The sequence below is a fragment of the Gigantopelta aegis genome, unplaced genomic scaffold (assembly GCF_016097555.1).
Source record: "Gigantopelta aegis isolate Gae_Host unplaced genomic scaffold, Gae_host_genome ctg3265_pilon_pilon, whole genome shotgun sequence".
Lineage (NCBI taxonomy): Eukaryota > Metazoa > Mollusca > Gastropoda > Neomphalida > Peltospiridae > Gigantopelta > Gigantopelta aegis.
The window spans coordinates 24,341-47,998 of record NW_024533258.1 but is presented as its reverse complement, the minus strand read 5'-3'; the positions used below and the strand labels follow the sequence as shown (position 1 = coordinate 47,998).

General features: G+C 31.8%; 1 protein-coding gene and 1 pseudogene across 1 annotated transcript; one reads left to right on the top strand and one right to left on the bottom strand.

Moving 5' to 3' along the window:
• Window positions 1–425: 425 nt before the first annotated feature.
• On the bottom strand, window positions 426–1,924 carry LOC121392020 (hsp70-Hsp90 organizing protein 1-like). Its single transcript, XM_041523428.1, has 2 exons — window positions 1,603–1,924; window positions 426–505 (listed from the first exon to the last, which is right to left on the bottom strand). The coding sequence occupies exons 1-2, from the start codon at window positions 1,922–1,924 to the stop codon at window positions 426–428; spliced, it is 402 nt and encodes a 133-aa protein (XP_041379362.1).
• Window positions 1,925–2,029: 105 nt separating this feature from the next.
• On the top strand, window positions 2,030–23,307 carry LOC121392019 (annotated as a pseudogene).
• The last annotated feature ends 351 nt before the right edge of the window (window positions 23,308–23,658 follow it).

Sequence of the window (23,658 nt, the reverse complement as noted above, 5' to 3'; positions counted from 1 at the left end):
ACTCAGATGTAAGTGGTACAAAACATACATAATCAATTACTAGCGTGTTCTCATCGAGACATTCTTGTATTGACTTGTACTGTCTCCCACATATTATTGAGAAAACACTCTTAAAACAGAAGCTAAAAGAGCATCTTCCTTCTCCATTGCTTCTAGTAAGCTTTTTGTAAGATTTCTTTTGAATCATGTTTTGAGGTAGTCAACTTATTAATATACAAAGAAAAGAATTAGCTAGTGAATTCCTAAGCCGTATCGAATAAAACAGAGACCGTATTTTCTGTGATAAGCATTTCCAACGAAGAGCGATATCTGCAAATAGCACTGAATTGGATAGTTTCTTGGCATATAATAATACCATTTGACGAAATGGAGCAATGGTGGGTGAACAATAATTAAGTCTTAAGGCATTGACTCTACATTTCTTCCTAAAACCCGGAAAAATTCCCGTTCACCTCTGACAAGAGCATCAGTGGCACTTCTCTGTCCCCAAGATCATTGAACAAACCTATAATGTAAAAAAATATACTAGTTACTTTAAAAATACATAATCAAAAAAGAAACTGTTTATTGTGTACTTCAAGTATGCTATTATATATCAGGAATATGGTTAAAGCTCAAATGCTTTATTATAAAAAAAGTAAAACATACTTGTCATAGTTATCAATTCCTCAACTTCTCCCAATGTAAGAAACTCAATTGATTTTAATACACTAAATCGTTTAGTTAAGAATGTTTCGTACTTTCTCAGGATCTTGTTGAATAAAAATTTGAGGCATTTTCTACAGTTAAAGGATGATCTAAACAGATGCCTGGTAAGCTAGTAGCTGCTGGTTGAGGACATTGCAATTAATATATGTAAAGTTTGTTCACAAGGACTTTATTTTTGACGTAATCAAGAAAATCTTTGGGATATTTAGCAATTTTTTTTCAAGTTTACTATAGTAAAGCTTTATGGTCTCGATTTCCAAAAGGAGTCACTTGTATAAACGGCCAATATAAGAATCTAAAATTGCACATAGTCGTCCAAATATGAAAATGACAAAACTCATCAGTATTAAGTAGAGAAGATTCAAATAGAGGAATAAGAGCTCGATTCATTAAAGCTCTGCAGCATGATGGCCTGAATTAGATTCTGTTAAATGTTAGTACGATTTAATACAACAAGCACTGCTAAACCTAGAATTGGTCGAAGTACTAAGTACAAGCTAGAATTGACTTCTTTTTCTAGAAATAAGATGAAAGATTCAGTACGATTTGTATTCTTTATTAAACTTTTCTCTTTGTGTTTCCCTCGCAACTTCAGGATGAGATATCTACAATTAGGTTAGCACCCCACTCTTTAATTAACGGATGAAACTGGTTCACCAAAGCACGTCAGTACCTCTTCATTTGTTCGGCACAGGCGCTAAACATTGTTTAGCAGTCACATTATTAAGTGGGCTGTTCCCCACTAAGTGATCGCATTAGAGGAATAAGAACATTAAGATATTTTTGTGAAAGTATGTGAATACCACATGGAAGCTCAATATTTCCTTCTGGTAGCTGATTAATCACTGATTGGCCTCAAACCAATGCTTAATAAACAACTTTCTAAGTCATTACCATAAGCACACTTAAAAGCCTCTTCAGCTGCTTCCATTACGTTTGGGAAGTCTTTCATACCTTCCAGGGCAATTATCTTCCTAAGATAACCTTTAGACCATCCCCGACTGTGATGAATACACTGACAGGCATCGTGTAAGGCATCTTCATAGTTTTGCCCTAGTTTGGAGTGTGCAGCACTACGATTACTGTACAAAGTAGCATTACAGTTGTCAAATGACAAGGCTTCTGTATACTTACTGACGGCTTCTGAGTATTTTTCTTGTTTGAATAAAGCGTTGCCTTCTGTCTTCAGAACGTCCACTTTATCAGCACCAGCCATTGTCTAAACACACCCAATTAACAAATGTTAATGGGGCGGTACTCTAATTCTTAACTCTTGATCCAATCCTTAATGAAGACGCTATGATGGTGAGCCTAGCGCAAGATGGGGACACTCTGCTGTGACTGTTAGAGAAAAGATGTATGTATGGGGTGGATGTACTGCTGATATGCCCAGAGATTGCTCTAATGATTATAAGACACAATTACTATCAAAGGTATTTGATTTGACATCCAATCTTCTCAATGGAAAGTCATCAAACAACTGGAGTGCCTCCTAAAGCAGTTTGTGGAGCAGCAGCATGTACCAGAGATGACCATAACAGAATATTCACATTTGGTGGTTACTGTGGACATGGATATCACTGGTACAATGAATTACATGAACTTAAGTTGCTGCAAGATCACATTCAGTGGCGTCTATTGAATCTGTAAACAATGATGTAGAACCAACAACCAAAACAAGATTGTGGAATTGTTTACTTTGGTTCTGATGATGATGATATGAATGTTTGTGTGTTTGGAGGAGCAGGAAATAAAAGAGGAAAACCAAACAAGTGGGCTGTATTTGATGAGTTACATGTTTTCAATCTTGTTACTAGTAAGTGATTATAAATATTATAGTTGGTAAGAACTTATGAATCATTCATTAATAAACTTAATACAAACATATACATTATTATAGCCAAAAAATATTAACAAACTTATCAAATTTTAAATTGTAGCATTACCTATTGTACATGTATGTTATTTTAACACTAACAGCATGTTTCTCCTATTTCTCACATAGGTACATGGCATGTTCCTGATGTCAGTGGATCTTGTCCACCTCCTTGTTCAGGATTCTCTTTTGACACGATTGGTATTAGACAAGCTTTGTTGTTGGTGGTAAAACCAATAAAGATACTGTCCTTAATGATGTCTTTCTTTTATCACTTGACAAATGGGTAAGTAAGTGTCTTGTATGTATGGCTTATCAGCATATGCTATTAGGATGGTGCTATAAAGAATTATTAAATAATAAATTAAATATTACTAATGACACTTTCCTCTCTTTATACTTCTTTTAGATGTGGCAAAAAAATCCCGATGACATTAGGTATTGACTTCCAATGCCTAGAGAAAAGTCATTGTTCTATTTGCATCGACAATCATTTAATTGTGATTGGTGGAATTAACTCAAAAAAGGAAATAGTTCCAGACAGCTGGGTGCTTCATACAAGAGACCATACTTGGAAAAAGGTTGGTTTTGCATGTTAGTTTTGATTGATTTCTTCTTACAAAATTTTTTGTCTGTAGTTATAATCGTTTTGATGATTGTGTTAAATGTTATTAGTAGGCAAGCAAGGGCATGTATAATTATTTATAAGGGTGTGGTTTATACCACAGTGCACTCTAAAAGAATTGAACATCATGTTTTCAAAATTATGATAAAGCTCTTTGCTAAAACAATGACTTCTATAATTGATAAATTGTTAGAAAGGCAGCTATGTGTGTAAGAACAAACAACACAATTCAACTTGTTTACATCATATCTTAGCACTCATATTGAGCAATTTGACAATGTACATTCTATCCCCAAACATAAAGGAATTCAATAGAAACCAGTATATGTTTCACATATTGCTAAGGAAAACATTGTTTGGACATATTATTCACATTTTATTCAGACATTTTTTTAATATTGGGCCGTCATCAACTGTACATTTTAAATACAAACTATGTTGACAAAGCTTACACTTTTATATTTCATAATTATAGATAAATATTCCTGATGAAATGACAAACACGAGTTTCAAAAGAGTTCACCAATAGTAGTTGCTGAAAAATGTAATGAAAACTATCAAATAATTATATTTGGAGGTCTCGTGAATTGGATAACTGGGACGTTTCACTCTGAACAGCCCATGATATCCAAGACAATTGTATTATCTCTAGGTAATAAGTAATTATATCTTGATTTGTGTTCATTACCTACATTCACTTACTTTATGTGATGATTAAAGTTACTGACTTTCTCATTATTGTTTTAAAAATTGCATTTTTGTTAGATGTTTCAGAAGATGTTATGCTATCATATTGGTATGACTTGACTCCACTGGGAATTCAGATTAAGCAACTATCAAAGGATTTAATAGAAACAAGAGAAATTCTTGGCACAACACGAGCTAAATTAGACAAATTGGAATCAACATTGTCAAGACATACTGTGTCTTCTCAAGGGAGCATTGAATTAGAAATTGACAGCTATCAAGATGAAGATGAACAACATGTAAGTTTTAACTAAAGACATAACTATTTGTCTTTAGTTACAGTATCATAATGGCATGTACTAAAGTGATATTTTTATGTCTTTTCTCAATACTCCATGTCTGTTAATTGTCTTTATTGTCAATTCTTGATAGAGTGTAGATACATGAACATGACATACACTCAAATGATGCTACAAGTTATTTTCACTTCAGTTAATTAACCTAATTTTATTAACAAACTAATTATTGAACCTCTCCTTTACTCATTTAATTTATTAACTTCTTTGTACCCCTTAACTGAGCCACTTTGGTACACATGTTTGAGCTCTTAAAAGTGTGTAGTGTTCTTATTAAGAGAATTAACTTTTTCATTATTTATAAGGGAAACAGTTATCATTTATTATTTTATGAAGCCAATACCGTTTGTAGACCAGTAGCCTGTTCAAGCAACAAAGTGAACCAGGTTGGAGGAGGGACATGGCTAAAGCCATTACATGGATCAATGCTGTTGATGATACTGACCTAGGTAGGATGCCATACGTTACCTAGTAAGATAATAACTAAAGATATAATGTTAACAAGTGATTCAAGTCAATCCATTAATCAATATTGATTGTGGTGTAGTGACAAACATAAGTAAAATGATGCTGCTACAAATCTCAGACTGTTGTAATTTAATTTTTTTTACTAAATTTATTTTAAAACTTTTATGTCTGTTCATCCAGCTAATTGTTCTTAACCATAGCATGTGCACAGTGTAATGACGTGCTTAAGCTTGCTAAGATTTAATAATTACATTAAACTAATTGTTGTTTTTTGAGTATTAGGTAGTTAGTTTGTAAACATTTGAGCATTAGTTCTTTTACTATTCTTTCTTTTCTTTTCTATATAGACACAGACCATGCATCTGATGTGCTTGAAGCAATTGGCGATATCAGTGAATGGAAACCATTTGGTCTTGCTTTAGGTCTCCATATCTCCATTGAATAAAATTAGTGCTCAGTACAAAGATGTTCAGAGTTGTAAGTATGAAGTTGTGTCCGCGTGGCTTATGAGAAAAGATATGGTTATCAAAAATGTCCACCAAGTTGGAGATCATTAGTTACTGCTGTTAATGGTAATCTTGTGATGTACCCACATCTTGCTAAAAAAATAGCAATGTCACATCCTCTAAGCCCTGTTCTTCAAAGAGCTAATCAGCACTCCTTAACAATAACTGTTTGTTTTAAAAATTATGTATTTATTAAACTTTATATGAATACGTCATTTTAATAATTCCAGCACATTGTGTGATATGACTGAATTAGATTCTGTTAAAATGTTAGTACAATTTAATACAAGAAGCTAGAATTGACTTCTTTTTCTAAAAATAAGTTAAAGATTTGGTACGATTTATTAATTCTTTGTTAAACTTCTCTCTTTTGTGTTTCCTCAACAACTTCAGGAAAGATATTTACAATTAGGTTAACACACCCCACTCTTTAATTAACAGATGAACTGGTTCACCAAAGCATGCCAGTACCTCTTCAATTTGTTCGGCACAGGCTACTAAACATATTGTTTAGCAGTCTCATTATTAAGTGGATGTTCCCACAAGAGATCGCATTAGATGAATAAGATCATTAAGATATTTTGTGAAAGTATGTGAATACCACATGGAAGCTCAATACTTCCTTCTGGTAGCTGATTAATCAACTGATTGGCCTCAAAACTAATGCTTTCCTTTCTTAAGCCGTTACCATAAGCACTCTTAAAAGCCTCTTCACCTGTTTCCGTTACGTTGGGAAGTCTTTCATACCTTCCAGGACGATTATCTTCCTAAGATATCCTTTCAACCATCCAGGACCACATGAATATACTGACAGGCATCGTGTAAAGCATCTTCATAGTTGCCTAGTTTGGAATGTGCGGCACTACGATTACTGTACAAAGTAGCATTACAGTTGTCAAATGACAAGGCTTCTGTATACTTACTGGCGGCTTCAGAGTATTTTTCTTGTTTGAATAAAGTGTTGCCTTAGAACGTCCACCATATCGTTTATTTAGCGAGATCTTAATAAACGATAAACACACCCAATTAACAAATCTTAATGGGGCGGTACTCTAATTCTTACTCTTGATCCAATCCTTAATGAAGAGCTATGAGTGGTGAGCCTAGCGCAAGATGGGGACACTCTGCTGTGACTGTTGGAGAAAAGGTGTATGTATGGGGTGGGATGTACTGCTGATATGCCCAGAGATTGCTCTAATGATTATAAGACACAATTACTATCAAAGGTATTTGAATTTGACATCCAATCTTCTCAATGGAAAGCTCATCAAACAACTGGAGTGCCTCCTAAAGCAGTTCGTGGAGCAGCAGCATGTACCAGAGATGACCATAACAGAATACTCACATTTGGTGGTTACTGTGGACATGGATATCACTGGTACAATGAATTACATGAACTTAAGTTGCTGCAAGATCACATTCAGTGGCGTCTTATTGAATCTGTAAACAATGATGTAAAACCAACAACCAAACAGATTGTGGAATTGTTTACTTTTGGTACTGACGATGATGATATGAATGTTTGTGTGTTTGGAGGAGCAGGAAATAAAAGAGGAAAACCAAACGAGTGGACTGTATTTAATGAGTTACATGTTTTCAATTTTGGTGACCGTAAGTTAAAAGTTGATACAAATGTGATGTTTATGAATTATAAGTGATATATGTCAAAACGTGATCACTCTTTTTATAGTTGATATTTAAGTAACTTGCAGATAATTTGTTCGCAAATTTAATCCAAACTTATGGACTACTTAGTGTATAATTTTTTTATGCATGTTCTTTTATCACTTACAACTGCTTTTCGTCGATATAAATGCATGCATGTCCATAATTGTATACATACATTCCCTTAGGTACATGGTATGTTCCTGATGTCAGTGGATCTCGTCCACCTCCTTGTTCAGGATTCTCTTTGACACGATTGGTATTAGACAAGCTCTGTTGTTTGGTGGTAAAAACATTACAGACTCTGTCCTTAATGATGTCTTTCTTTTATCACTTGACAAATGGGTAAGTAAGAGTCTTGCATGTATGGCTTATCAGCATATGTATTAGAGGTGGTGCTATAAAGAATTATTAAATATTAAATTAATTATTACTAATGACACTTTCCTCTCTTTACACTTCCTTTAGATGTGGCAAAAAATCCCGATGACATTAGGTATTGAACTACCAATGCCTAGAGAAAGTCATTGTTCTATTTGCATCGACAATCATTTAATTGTGATTGGTGGGATCAACTCAATAAAAAAAATAGTTCAGGACTGTTGGGTATTTCATACAAGTGACCGTACTTGGAAGAAGGTTTGTTATGTATCCACTATATAACTATTTTCTTCATACGCTAATTTTTGTCTTGTGTTATAATCATTTTAACATTGTGGCAATCAAGGCATAATTTTTTGATCCAGATCATAAAGATATGATTATACTTTCATTGATTACACTCTGTAAGAATTGAAAAGTATGATTTCAAAAATTTAAACAAAGCTATTTTCCCAAAACCGTGACTTGTATAATTCATGAATCATTAGAAAAGGTGCCAATATGTGTGAGAAGAAACATCACAAATCAACTGTACTATTTAATTTGTATATCATACCTTAACACACATATCGAATACTTTATGTGCATTTTATTACCAAACATAAAGGAAAATAATATAAACTAATTTATGTTTCACATATCACTAAAAGTAATTCAATTTGTACTATACACATTTTACTTAGAAATTGTTTAACAATGGGGTTATATGGCTTGTCATCAACTATACATTTTGAAAAATGAAATGTGTTGACAAAACATTCACTTTTATATTCTTGTAGATGAATCTTCCCAGTGAAATGACTAAACGAATTTCACCAATAATTGTTGGAGCAAAAATAAACGAAAACTATCAAATAGTTACATTTGGAGGTCTCATGAATTGGATAACTGGGAAGCGTCACTCTGAACAGCCCATGATAGACAAGACAATTGTATCATTTCTTGGTAAATGATTATATTTTTGATTCGTGTTCATTACCTTTACATGTACATTCAATGAAGAATCATAACTTTAAATGATGATTACTGACTTTTGCACGGTTACTTTAATAAACAATTAATAGGTAACATGGCCGTGGGTAGACTATTATGGAATGTAGTATATATTTATGTCAATTACTCACTGTATAATTTGTTGGTATGTTATACATTGTAACAAATGACATAGTGAGCAATTTACTTAAATTTTCAATTCCATAATCATTAAGGCATGAAAACTACAAAATAATTGTTTAAAGTGACATATTAATTTTACAATGTTATATTGACATCCAAATTTCATTTTTGTTAGATGTCCTAAATGACGTTAGGCTATCATATTGGTATGATTTGACTCCAATGGGAGTGCAGATTAAGGAGCTATATAGCAAACTAAATGAGAAATCAATAGAATTATTAGAAACAAGAGAAATTCTTGGCACAACTCAAGCTAAACTAAAAACATTGGAATCTTCTATGTCAAGACGTACTGTGTCTTCTCAAAGTAGTATTGAAGTCGAAGTTGATGGTTATCAAGATAAAGATATACAATGTGTTAGTCTAATTAAAATTAAATTAAACTCAAAATTATTAAAATTAATCTAATTAAAATCTAATTATACTAGATGTGATTTTCATCAATTTTTTTCATAAAATTATGAAACATTTCTTTTTAATACTTAGCTCATGCAGCAGGCTAAAGTATCCTTAGATAGTTCTCAACAAGGTGCTAACCAGATACAGGTAAGCACCACACTTTGTTCTAATGTTATATGTGACCATCAACTAAACAATTTTAATAGAGTAACTATTTTGTTGATAAAGCAACAACAATTTCTTACAATTATAATTTTCTTTTAATCTTTCAATTATATTATTTGCATAACATGAAATCAATTTTGTTACATGTAGCACGTTAAATTTTGAAAATAAATGATTGTATCAATTTCAAGTTGCATCTATGCTTGTAGGTGTTCATGTATCAAGATTTCATTCTTGCAAAACTTAATCATTAATTTTACTCTTTCTTTCTTATATCTTTTTGTTCACTAGCTATTATGTAATGTATTGTTAATCTTTGTATTAGTTATTAATTTCGAAGTGTCTTCATAAAATATCACTATTGAAAAAAATATTCTATTTATAGCGCCCTATTACTACTTCATACCAAAACCAATAAAATGTTTCCCTTTTGAAGGCATCTACCCTAATTAAACAACAAAGTGAACCAGCTAATATAAGAGGCATCAGCAATGAAGGCACACAAACATCAAGTCCAAAAACATGTATGTTCAGCAATAAAGCCATACTCTTATCATACTATTGGTGTTGGATGTTAGTATTTTTGTGATAAAATTTTAAGTTAGAGTTATATTTTGGGCATACATTGTGAGCATGATTAATTCAGAATAAAACATACTTTGACTCTTTCTTTTGTTATCATCATTTGACTGTTTCGTTATCATAATATACTCTCAGATTTAGAGTAGTTTTAAAAGCTATATTTATTTTTAGAAAACACTGATAATTATAGTTCACAATAGTCAATAACATATTTCTTACTTGTAGGCCAATAGCCTATTTAAACAAAAAAGTGAATCTTATAATATGGAAGATGCTGCTGTAATCAATGTTATTGATGGTAGTAAGCTAAGGAAAATGTCGCATAGGTGAGAAATGTTGATATTTTAAATCTACATTCTAACTTTCAACTGCTTGCTTTCATTCTGTTTTTGCTTAAAAGAATTCCAATTTCATAGAAATACACTAAAGTTAGAAAAATTGTTAGTTTAAGTGTATTAATTAAGTACAAAAAACTCAGAATAGAAAAGTAACCTACAAGAATTAAAAACTTCATAAACTATAATTGTTCACATAGCTTGGGTATTGCAGTTTAACTTTATATTTTTATTATTTAAACTGATACAAATAGAATAAATCTGAAAGAATATATTTGTAAAATTTGAATTATTATAGGACTATAGGGTATGCGGAGTGCACCATGTGGTAATGAAAGCCAATTGATATTATGTAGTTTAATTAAGTCCACACTAGACCATATCTATAGAAAAGTAAATATTTTTTCATAATTCAGATAGACATTGATGAAAATGTTATTAGTGGCTTCATTATATAATATATTTATTGTCAATGAATTGAAATAATGAATGGAAACAAAATTAATCTATTCTATCAGCATTACAATTGAATAAAGTAGTGTTTACCATCATTCCATATTTAAATACTGTCTTAACTAAATATTGACTTATACATTTTCTATTAAATATTGATAGCACAGCAGCGAGAAAAAGGTGAATTATACTTTACTAGGTGAGTATCTTAACAATACCACTAGGTCACTTTCTTTCTGGTTTTCTACAGACAAACGTCCAGATAAGCTGGATCTTCAAAAGCTGTTAGCTCCTATTGTACATCAGTGGCGACCAATTGCTGAGGCATTGAAAGTGGATCATGGGTCAATCATGTCTGTTGAGAATAATGCTGCATACAATGATTCTGTTCGACTCTCACATATATTACAACTATGGATGGAGCAAAACCCGAGTTCTGTAACTTGGGGTACAATTATAGATGCAGTTGAGAATCCTCCTGTAAATAATTCTGCCATAGCTAAGAAAATACATCTTTTCCTTTTACAACCTAACACAATCTCCCGTACATGAACCAATCTCTAAAACTTTTGAGTATATACATTAACACTATAACATGAAATTATTTATTTTTTAGTATCAGTTTATTGATTTAGCGAAAAGAGTTATAATATCTTAGTTTTGCCATTTCCTTTAAAAAGATGTTTTTAGTCAAAAAAGAAAACAATTACCTTATTGTTGTCTCATCTATCATAGGCTGTTCAGAGTAACACGTTCCAGTCATTCAATGCAAAAGACCTCCAAATGTAATAGTTAGTGAAAATTTTGAAAATTTGTTGATTAAATTCTTTCTGTTATTTTCATTTCATTGGAAAGATTTACTTAGATTTGTGTTCCAAAACAATTATAAAAATAAATAAAGTTATGAATGATTGGCTTTTTAAATGCTGTTATTAGTATTCTGGTTATTAAGCAGTGTTCACCAAGCTAGATATCATTATCATTACTCTTTTTGGATAGTGGTGCTAGACTTATTAAAATATATATATTACATTACATAATGATGATATTTAATAAAAAAGACTGTTGTTCGTAAGGAGACAGATAGCTCTATGAACAGTAGGCTTTACATGATGTGGCTCAGCTGTTTTTAGTAAGATGTGGATTCATCACAAGATTTCATATGATGAGAATTTCCCACTATTGGCTACTGTTGTAAATTGTATTCTAGTTCCTTAACACTAGTAGTATGTGGAGTTATCAAATATTGTGTAGTGACATTGTATGGTAAAGGTTTAGGTAAAATGTAGAATTTTATGAAATTAACGTAAGCAATAAATAGTGAATTCTAAAGCCCAAAACCTACTATGTTATAAATGGTTTACCATAATACGACAATGCATGTATAACAGTATTTAGGATGGTTCATGCATGTATGTTCCCTTTAATGCAGTAACAATTTACAGTGCAAAAGGTGTTTGGTTCTATTTGTTTGGTTGAATTCAGAGTCATGAACTAAGCCTCAGCCCGAGCCACACCCTTCCCAAAGCCTACCCACAATCGGGTGTGGCTTACATGAGACTAAAACTTAATATTCATAATAGAGGTGGTCTTTTATTAATTATTACATAGTGAAAAATAAACAGTAATAAAACGTATTGTACATGACAGTTTGGACTGTGAAATTAGTTGAAAAAAATAACAAAACAACATATTGTTTAGCCTCATTATTAAGTGGATGTTCCCCACAAGAGATCGCATGAGATGAATAAGAACATTAGGATATTTGTGTGAAAGTATGTGAATACCACATGGAAGCTCAATACTTCTTCTGGTAGCTGATTAATCAACTGATTGGCCTCAAACCAACCTTTTCCTTTCCTTTCTTAAGCCGTTACCATAAGCACTCTTAAAAGCCTTTCATACCTTCCAGGACGGTTATCTTCCTAAGATATCCTTTCAACCATCCGGACCACAATGAATACACTGACAGGCATCGTGTAAAGCATCTTCGTAGTTGCCTAGTTTGGAATGTGCGGCACCACGATTACTGTACAAAGTAGCATTACAGTTGTCAAATGACAAGGCTTCTGTATACTTACTGGCGGCTTCAGAGTATTTTTCTTGTATGAATAAAGTGTTGCCTTCTGTCTTTAGAAAGTCCACTCTCTTTTATGTAGCGCTATAAAGCCAATGGTCTTAATAAACGATAAACACACCCAATTAACTAATCTTTATTGGGCGTGGCTAATTACTCTTGATCCTATGACACAATTTTTATACAATATTAATGCAATTTTAACACCATTTTAACACAATTTTAATGTAATTTTAACACAATTTTAATGCAATTTTAACTACATTATAACACAATGTTAATGTAATTTAACACAATTTCAATGCTATTTTAACTACATTATAAACACAATTTTAATGCAATTTTAACACCATTTTAAGACAATTTTAATACAATTTTAACACAATTTTAATACAATTTAAATGCAATTTCAACACCATCTTGACAAAAATTTTAATACAATTTTAACACAATATTAATGCAATTTTAACACCATTTTTACACCATTTTAACACAATTTTAATCTAATTTTAACACCATTTTAAACACAATTTTAATCTTATTTTAACACCATTTTAATGCAATTTTAACACAATTTTAATGCTATTTAAATGCAATTTCAACACCATCTTGACACAATTTTAATAAAATTTCAACACAATTTTTAATACAATTTTAATGCAAGTTTAACACCATTTTAACACATTTTAACACAATTTTAATGTAATTTTAACACCATTTTAACACAATTTTTAATACAAATTTTAACGCAATTTTAATGCAATTTAAATGCAATTTCAACACCATCTTGACACAATTTTAATACAATTTTAACACAATTTTAACACAATTTTAATCTAATTTTAACACCATTTTAACACAATTTTAACACAATTTTAATGCAATTTAAATGCAATTTTCAACACAATCTTGACACAATTTTAATACAATTAACACAATTTTAACACAATTTTAATGCAACTTAAACGCAATTTTAATGCAATTTTAACACAATTTTAATGCAAATTTAACACCATTTTAACACAATTTTAACACAATTTTAATGTAATTTTAACACCATTTTAACACAATTTTAATACAATTTAATGCAATTTTAATACAATTTTAATCTAATTTTAACACCATTTTATCACAATTTTAACACCATTTTAATGCAATTTTAACACAATTTTAATGCAAGTTTAACACCATTTTAATGTAATTTTAACACCATTTTAAACACAATTTTAATGCAATTTTAATGCAATTTTAACACCATTTTAATACAATTTTAATGCAATTTTAATTTCATTATAACACAATTTTAATACAATTTTAATGCAATTTTAACACAATTTTAATGCAATTTTAACTCAATTTTAATGCAAGTTTAACACCATTTTAATGTAATTTTAACACCATTTTAACACAATTTTAATGCAATTTTAACACCATTTTAATACAATTTTAATACAATTTTAATACAATTTTAATGCAGTTTTAACACAATTTTAATGTAATTTAAACATAATTTTAATCCAATTTTAACTTCATTATAACACAATTTTAATACAATTTTAATGCAATTTTAGCACAATTTTAATACAATTTTCATGCAATTTTAAGACAATTTTAACACAATTTTAATAGAATTTAAATGCAATTTCAATACCATATTGACACAATTTTAATACAATTTTAACCGGCATATCTCACTTTTTTCATTGAATACCCATCACCAAAACTAAAGAAAATGGCGGATTAGTAAATCTGTTGTTGTGAGGTAGTTTTTGAAATTGCTTCTCCTTATTGTAATGACATATAAGTAACTACAAATGAAAATCTTTATGATCTTCTCACACCTGATAGACTATTTGTGCTGAGACGTTGTGATGCTGATAGAATCTCAGTTAATTTTCTTCCACCTCAAGCTCTTCCTTTCGTATTGTTATGTACATTTGAATAGTCAATTGGTAAATTCTTACTGAAAACAAAGTAACAATAGCATCAACCTCCACTCACATGGATTCTTGTTTATGTAACATGACTTAATATTTATTTTGTTAATGTTGATTGATTGTTTTATTCAATTGTATGACACTTTTGCCATATACACTATATATTGTATGTTAGACTAGTGAAGGTGGTAACAGTTTGAACTATACTCTGTGATAAGTTTTATAGACTTGCTGAGAAGTGAATCATTAACTAAGATGGACAAGTTAGCAAGTAAGATGGCAAAATACTTTTATTTTGTACTTATTCTAGTTTAGGACATCTGACAGTACAGCTTGTTTTGTGGCTAAATTTATTTTTATTGTGTATGTGCATGTCCTTTCTTTACCTCATGCTAACTAATACATTCACAAACAAATTATGAATTCACACAAATAATTCAAAAAACAATTGAACAAGTCCAAAAAATTCCACATAAACTATAATAATATTATATTAAATTTTATTAAAGAAAGGGCTGTTAACTAGAACTAAAGTATTAAATATTGCTGTACAATTGTCAGTTTCATGTATCTCGAATGGATGTAACACCAATGAGACTTACTTCATTGACAACTATCCCTTATTGACTTGTGAGACTAATACTGACATTGGCTACTTATGTAGCGATTTTTTGGACTTGTTTTCCTTCCTTTTTGGCAAAGCCATCCCTACATCATCCTTAATTTTCTAAAATGTTTTCATACTTGTATAAATCTATATACATTAGAGTCGTCCTTTAAATAACTGTTAGTTTTTTTAATTACCTTTAGTTACAGTATATTAATATTATAGACCCTTTAATAAAATTTATAGCAATAACAAAACAACACTATATATATATCATATAGCGCAGCTAGTAACATGACAAGATACACATGTCTTATTGAGTCACATATTTATTTCACAACAGCAAGATATGTGAGTGACACTGAACAAATCATTCTGCCAGCCCGTTTGAAGCTGGGTGATAGGTAGCACATCAAATATGTTTAATCTCATTGGATTTCAAAAAGTGGGAGAAATCGGTGGTGCTGTAAGGAATTATTAAATAATAAATTAATTATTACTAATGACACATTCCTTTATTTAAACTTCTTTAGATGTGTCTGAAAAATTGTGATTGGTGGAATCAACTCAATAAAAGAAATTGTTCAGGGACTGTTGGGTGTTTCATACAAGTGATCATAATTGGAAGAAGGTTTGTTAAGTATGCACTATATAACTAATTTCTTCATACATTAATTTACTCTGGTGCTATAATCATTTTAACATTTTGGCAAGCAAGGCATAATTTTTGATCCAGATCATAAAGATATGATTATACTTTCATTGATTACACTCTGAAAGAATTGAAAAACATGTTTTCAAAAATTTATAAACAAAGCTATTTTCCCAAGAAACATCACAAATTAAAACTGTACTATCTAATTTTTATGTCATACCTTAACAAACATATTCACTTTTATCCACCAATATGAATATTTTATGTGCATTCTATTACCAAGCATAAAGGAAAATAATATAACAATTTATGTTTCACATATCACTAAAGATAATTCAATTTATGCTATGCACATTTTCCTCAGAAATTGTTTAACAATGGGTTATATGGCTTGTCATCAACTGTAAATTTTGAAAAAATGAAATATGTTGACAAAATGTTCACTTTTCATATTCTGTAGATGAATCTTCCCAGTGAAATGACTAAACGAATTTCACCAATAATTGTTGGAGCAACAATATATGAAAACTATCAAATAATTACATTTGGAGGTCTCAAAAATTGGATACCTGGGAGGTGTCATTCTGAACAGCCCATGATAGACAAGATAATTGTATCGTTTATGGTAAATGATTATATTTTTGATTTGTGTTCATTACCTTTACATGTAAATTCAATGAAGAGTCGTATCTTTAAATGATGATTTATTGACACAGTTACTTTAATAAACAATTGTAGCTAGCATGCCCTTGTGTGGATTATTATGGAATGTAGTATTTATGGTCAATTACTCACTGTATAATTTGTTAGTATGTTGTAGTAGTACAAATGTATCAAATTACACAGTGAACAGTTCACTTAAATTTTCAATTCCATAATAATCAAGACATTAAACTACTACAATAATTTGTTGAAGTAAATATATTAATTTTACAATGTTATATTGATATCCAAATTACATTTTAGTTAGATGTCTTAAATGAAGTTAGGCTATCATATTGGTATGATTTGACTCCAATGGGAGTGCAGATTAAGGAGCTATATAGCAAACTAAATGAGAAATCAATAGAATTATTAGAAACAAGAGAAATTCTTGGCACAACTCAAGCTAAACTAAAAACATTGGAATCTTCAATGTCAAGATGTACTTTGTCTTCTCAAAGCAGTATTGAAGTCGAAGTTGATGGTTATCAAGATAAAGATATACAACATGTAAGTCTAAGTAATCTAATTAAAATCTAATTTTACTAAGTGTGATTTTCATTGATTTTTTCTTAAAATCATGAAACATTTCTTTTAATACCTAATTCATGCAGCAGGCCAGGCTATTCTTAGATTGTTCTCAAGAAGGAGCTAACCAGATACAGGTAAGCATCACACTCTGTTCAAATGTTGTATGGGACCATCAACTAAACAATTTTAATGGAGCAACTATTCAGTTTGATAAAGCAACATCAAGGTCTTACAATTATAATTTACTTTTAATGTTGCTATTATATTGCATTACATGAAATCAATTTGTTACATGTAGCATGTTATAATATTTAAAGTTTTATATTAATTTCAAGTTGCATCTATACTTATCGGGGGCATATATCAAGAGTTAATTCTTGCAAAAACTTAATCATTAATTTTACTCTTTCTTTCTTATATCTTTTTGTTCACTCACTATATGTGATGTTTAGCTAATCTTTGTATTAGTTATTAATTTCTCTAAAAAAGTGTCTTCATAAAAGGTTGTGAAGCTGCTTTCCTAGTTGCCAGAAGAAAGGTACAACTACAATACTGACATATTTGTAATACATGGTATGTGTTCTAATTTTAAAAATGGTTTTTCTTTTTAGCATCTTTATAGAAATTGTGGTGCTGTATATTGTGCCTTCATGTTCAGACAATACAATGCAGTTATATAGCATCTAGTGCTAAACCTGTCCGTGTCTGTGACAATTGTTATCAAGTACTACTGGAGAGAGCAATGAAATGACAGAACAGTATTAATAGTATTTCTATTTAACTATGTATTAACTTATAACTAGTTCTGTTAATAACTAGCTCGTTTAATAACTAGCAGCTGATAATATAATGTATCTTTTTGTTTGTCACTGGCTAATGATACATGCTTTGTTTCTTTATGTAAAAATTTCTTCATTTCTAATAACATTTGTTTATAAGATTATATTAAATGTGTCCTTAAAAATAGAATTCTTGAATATATGAAACTGGAAAATATTGGTGTAAACTAATGAAGACAATGTATTGGAGATGGCCAGTTACACCCAAAATAATTTTACATGCAGCTGATATAAAATTTTAAATGTGATAGTCTTATGATTAAACCTTCAAGTTTTAGATATCTTTGAAATACCTCTGTATGATGGGAAGTCAGGGTAGCAGATTTGTCTTCTTTCTGTTTCTGTTGTCTGTAGTATTGTTATTTTGTTACTCCTTGTTGTGGTGGTAGACCAGTCTCTCCATTACTAATGACACATTCTCTCAAGATTCATGTCATCATTGTAGTAGAAACTTGCAGAAAAAGAGTACTGAACAATACACACAATCTCTTCAACAAAAACCCCTGATGACTTTACTTTGTTCTCCTATGACAAAGAGACAGCAGAGGTCAAATGGAAAGGAACAAATATAACAGTGAAGATACATTGGTCCATATTGTAGGTCATGGTGGTAGACCCTGCTGTTTGTGGTGATTTAGTAGATGTTTTAAGTTGTCTCTCCTTCAAAGAACCAAAAATAAGTTACATTAGTTTGGTAGCCAGGAAGGTTCATCATCATGAGGATAATCAAAACGGTTTTTCTGCATACACTTTTAAGAACTCTCGTTTATAAGTATCATATTGAGACCAGCATTAGTGCACGGACAACTGAGGCTGCAGTAGATCCTGAAGGTTGATTATCGAGTAAAATAAAATTTAATGGTTCAAAATGGTACATTACTATCCTAGTACCTTAGTAGTAGCATGTATTGTTAAACCTAATGACACTTAGAGTAACAGTTCTCTTTATGCTAGCTGTAGACCAGATCCATGTAGATTTTATAAGGAAGCCTTATGCTGTTCCAGAGGGCATTGTAATACTTATATTTTCATGAGTCAGACTGGATTGATCATGGAGAGGCTGAGAAACATGGCAAATGCACACACCAACACATTAGAGAAACAAATGATGAATCTTCTTATTCAACCGACAATGAGTATAAGTACATTGGTACAAATGATGACCACGAACATAGTATTTCAAATGATAACAAGCATGTTCATTATTTTAACACTGACACTGATGGATATGATACTTATTCAACTGAGAGTGATATTGAACATATCAATGATATTGATAAACACAGTGACTACAGCTCGATACTAATGAACATGACCTTTACACTGATTCTGATAATGATGACAATACCTATACTACTAACAATGGTGATAATGACATTAATGAACACATTTATTTCACTGATTCTGATGAATATTCTGTAACTGATTGAGAGAGTAATTTTTGAATAGTAAAATAGTTCAGATTTGGAGTCATATCATAACAACATTAAGTTCAGTCAAAGTGATTTCAGTGATGACAGAAAGAATACTAAAGTAAAAAATATACTGATAGAGTGTGGAAGAGATAAGTACAAACTTTTATTCTAGTTAATAACTAATATTAATTATTATTATTATTATCATTATTATTATTTATTTCCGTGCACTACAAAATCATTAGTAATCTTCCGTATAATAATAGTGTTGACTGATGAAGGAGCGAGACACATCGTAAAGCTTTGGGAAATGCAAAGACGTAAAGAGGGATATAGTTACGTAATCCCAAGTCCTTTTAGACTAATTAAAATTTACTTTATCAACTATTTCTAGGAGATTTGAGTCTTCAAGACTCATATACTCAAGGCCAGCTCATCTTTATTGATACTGGCGGAGACTATGGAGCTGATACACAAGGCTTGGACTATGACTATCATTCCCTCCATTGAGTCAGACACAGACTCAAACTCAGGCTTCGCAGTTGACTCAGCTTGATACTCAAATTGTCAAAGGTTAATAATATCAGCATATTCAAGAGCAATTTGATTTCTCTTAACAAGGTAAACAAGTCATTAAATGAGGATATATCTCAGTTAACTCTTGATGTTGATGATGTGGAATATGATGAAGAGTATGGACAGTTTACCACACATGAATTACCTCCTTATGCTTGCAAGTATACCCAACTCTTCCCATTCCATCCCATGCCTATATTCTCATACTCCATTCTGTGTCATACCCATACTTCATTCTATAGATATTGTGGGATACATGATCCCACAGCTGTTGTAATGTGTAATTCTACTAAGAAATGGTTTTGTAATGGAAGAGGTAACACATCAGGAAGGTATCCCTCCCTTTCCTTCTCACCTCTTCTGACCTATCTTTCTCCTAATAGCCATATCATTATCATCTTGTTCGTGCACGTTGTCATGAGGTCGCACTTCATAAAGAAGGACCACTAGGAGAGACAATACTAGAATGTTATAATTGTGGCTGTAAGAATGTATTTAAGTTAGGATTTGTACCACTAAAGCTGACTCTGTTGTCATGTTGCTATGCAGGCAAGGAGATATAACAAGACCATTCATATGTATAATGTACTTTTGTTCCTCTAGAAATCCTTGTTCTCAATCTAACAGTCTCAAAGATATGGATTGGAATCCAGCTAACTGGCAGCCACTGATAGCTGACAGTCAATCTTAACATCTCAGATATGTTTACTCACCTTGTCTCTTTACAATACTGACATTCACTCACACATGCTAATATCTGTACACATGTAGATGTTTCTTGCCGTGGCTAGTTAAGATCCCATCTGATCAAGATCAAGCCAGAGCTCGTCAGATCAGTGCTCAACAGATTCAAAAACTAGAAGAGTTATGGAAAGTCTGTTTGTGTATCTTATCAATAGTAGTACATAGTATACCATTTAGGAAAATCCTGAGGCTCTTTTAGAAGATTTGCAAAAACCAGGAGTTGATGATGAACCAGCTCCTGTGCATTTAAGGTAATTAATAACTCATTAAAACTATTACTGATACAGTTCACTTATTAGATACACTGATGCTTATCAATATCAGAATATTCTAGGACCACTGGTAAAATTGGAAGCTAATTATGATAAGAAACTCAAAGAGAGTCAAACACAAGATAATATCACTATACGTTGGGGATATTGGATTGAATCAAAAAAGAATTGCTTATTTCAACTTTCCAAGACAAGACGGAGGCAAGTTAGCATAATAAATTATGAAAATACATGTCCTTTCACACATGCACACAACACAACAGATATGCGTCTTATGCAGGGAGATGAGTTACGTCTCAGATATATTGGCAGAAATCGTTCAGCCTGGGATGGGATAGGTCATGTGACCAAAGTACCCAACAGTAAGTAAACAATATCCACATATCATTCATTGCAATGTCTTGTTCCAGGTTTTGGTGAGGAGGTGGGGCTTGAATTACGTAGCAATGTTGGTGTACCTGTTGATTGTACTAGAGACTTTTGTGTTGACTTTGTGTGGAAGTCTACATCATTTGATAGAATGCAAAATGCACTGAAAATGATAGCTGTGATGAGAACAGTGTATCTACATATCTATATCATCGTCTGTTAGGAATGAAGTAATAGAAAGAGCCTCAAATTAACACTCATAAAGCAATACCCAAACAGTAAGTACATTGTATATGTACTAAGTGTAGTTATCTCTCTCTCTCTCTTCCTCACTCTCTCCTTCAGTCTTTCAGCTCCTAATTTGCCCAAGTTAAACAGTTCTCAGATCTTTGCTGTTAAACTGTCCTTCAAAAACCTCTAGTTTTGATCCAAGGTCCTCCTGGTACTGGAAAGACTGTCACTTCTGCTACTATTGTCTATCACTTAGCTAAGATGGCATGGGGTAAGAATAATAATATAATTAATAAATAATTAATAAGGCTCTCCTCTTTTAGTCAAATTCTGGTCTGTGCTCCTAGTAATATAGCAGTTGATCAGTTTGACAGAAAAGATTCATAAGACTGGACTCAAAGTTGTTCGTCTTTGTTCTAAATCTCGTGAGGCCATTGATTCTCCAGTCCTCTTTCTTAGCATTACATATCAAGTACTCCAACTGGCTAAAGATAGGTTAGATTTTATGAGGTCATTATGATGTCATTGTTGTTATTACATTTAGTTACCCTGAGCTGAAAAAGTTGCAACAATTGAAAGATGAACAAGGCGAGCTTTCAAGTTCTGATGGAAACGATACTCATCTTTAAGAGACAACTTGATAGAGAACTCCTCAATAATGCCGATGTAATTTGTTGTACTTGTGTAAGTGCTAGTGATCCACAACTAGCTAAATTCAAATTTAAAATGGTTCTTATTGATGAGAGTACACAGGTATGAATGTACTACTTGAACTAGAAAGCAATCCCCCCTTCCTCTCTCTCTCTCCCTTCTCTCTCTCTCTCTCTCTCTCTCTCTCTCTCTCTCCTCTCTCTCCTCTCTCTCTCTCTCTCTCTCTCTCTCTCTCTCTCTCTCTCTCTCAGGCTACAGAGCCAGAATGTATGGTGCCTATTGCCATGGGAAGTAAACAAGTGATATTAGTAGGAGATCACTGTCAACTGGGACCCAGTTATTATGTGTAAGAAAGCTGCAAAGTAAGTCCATCATTACCATCAGTACAATAATTATCTCTTAGTTAGTGCTGGTCTCTCTCAATCTTTATTTCAGAGATTGGTTCTCCTGGGTGTTAAACCAATACGACTAATTGTTCGTATCGTATGCATCCATCATTCACAGAATTTCCCTCAAGTGCTTTCTATGAAGGTCAACTACAGAATGCTGTGTCTGATTTTGAGAGAGTATTAGAAAGTGAGTGTTTGTATATTGTCATGTCTTATGACAAGTCATTGTTTTTCTAGCTGTACAAGAACACTTCCCCTGGCCTAATCCTATGAAACCAATGTTCTTTTGATGTTCTACTGGTCAAGAAGAAATCTCTAGTAGTGGCACCTCTTATCTCAACAGGTTTTTTGTAACAAAGAGTAAAGGTTATCATTCTTTACTGTAGAATTGAGGCTGCTAACGTAGAGAAGGTAGTGACTAAACTCATGAAAACTGGTGTCAAACCTCATCAAATTGGGGTCATTACTCCTTACGAGGGACAACGTGCTTATATAGTCCAGTACATGCAATTTAATGGAGAATGTCTCAGAAATTGTATGAACAGTTAGAGGTAGGATGTGTAGATGCCTTTCAAGGACGAGAAAAAGACTTTATTATTTTATCTTGTGTTCGTTCTAATGAACATCAAGGTATTGGATTTTTAAATGATGCTCGTCGTCTCAATGTGTCATTAACACGTGCTAAATATGGAATGATCATCATTGGTAATGCTAAAGTACTTTCTAGAGTAAGTTAATAATACTCTATATTGTGTAAATAAATACATATGTCTGTCTCAGAATGAGTTATGGCATCGTCTTATTAAGGAGTACCAGGATCAAGATCCAGGTCTCCTTGTAGAGGGACCCCTCAATAATCTCCATAAAAATGAGATACACCTCAGTAAACCCATCAAGATGAAGGGCAAACTTGTATGGATATGTGTGTGATCTTTTTTTATAGTTTAATTTAACACTTCTAACTACAGGGTGATCCTCTAATTCCTCGTACTACATACAGTGCCAAAGAAGCTCTCCTTCCAGCACCATTATCAAATCATGAACCCTATCAGATGTATGACCAACATTTGTTAGTTTATTACTAATAAAACTAAATTTGTGTTATTATTGTATCTCCTTAGATGATGATTACTATAGATCACATGATCACATCAGTTATATTGGTCCTGATTGTAATGCTGCTATTGCAGCTGCTTCGATGAACTTACCACACAGTCTTTTTATGCCACCTGTACCACCTCCACAACATTATTATAATAATCAGGTAGTTAATGAACAGGG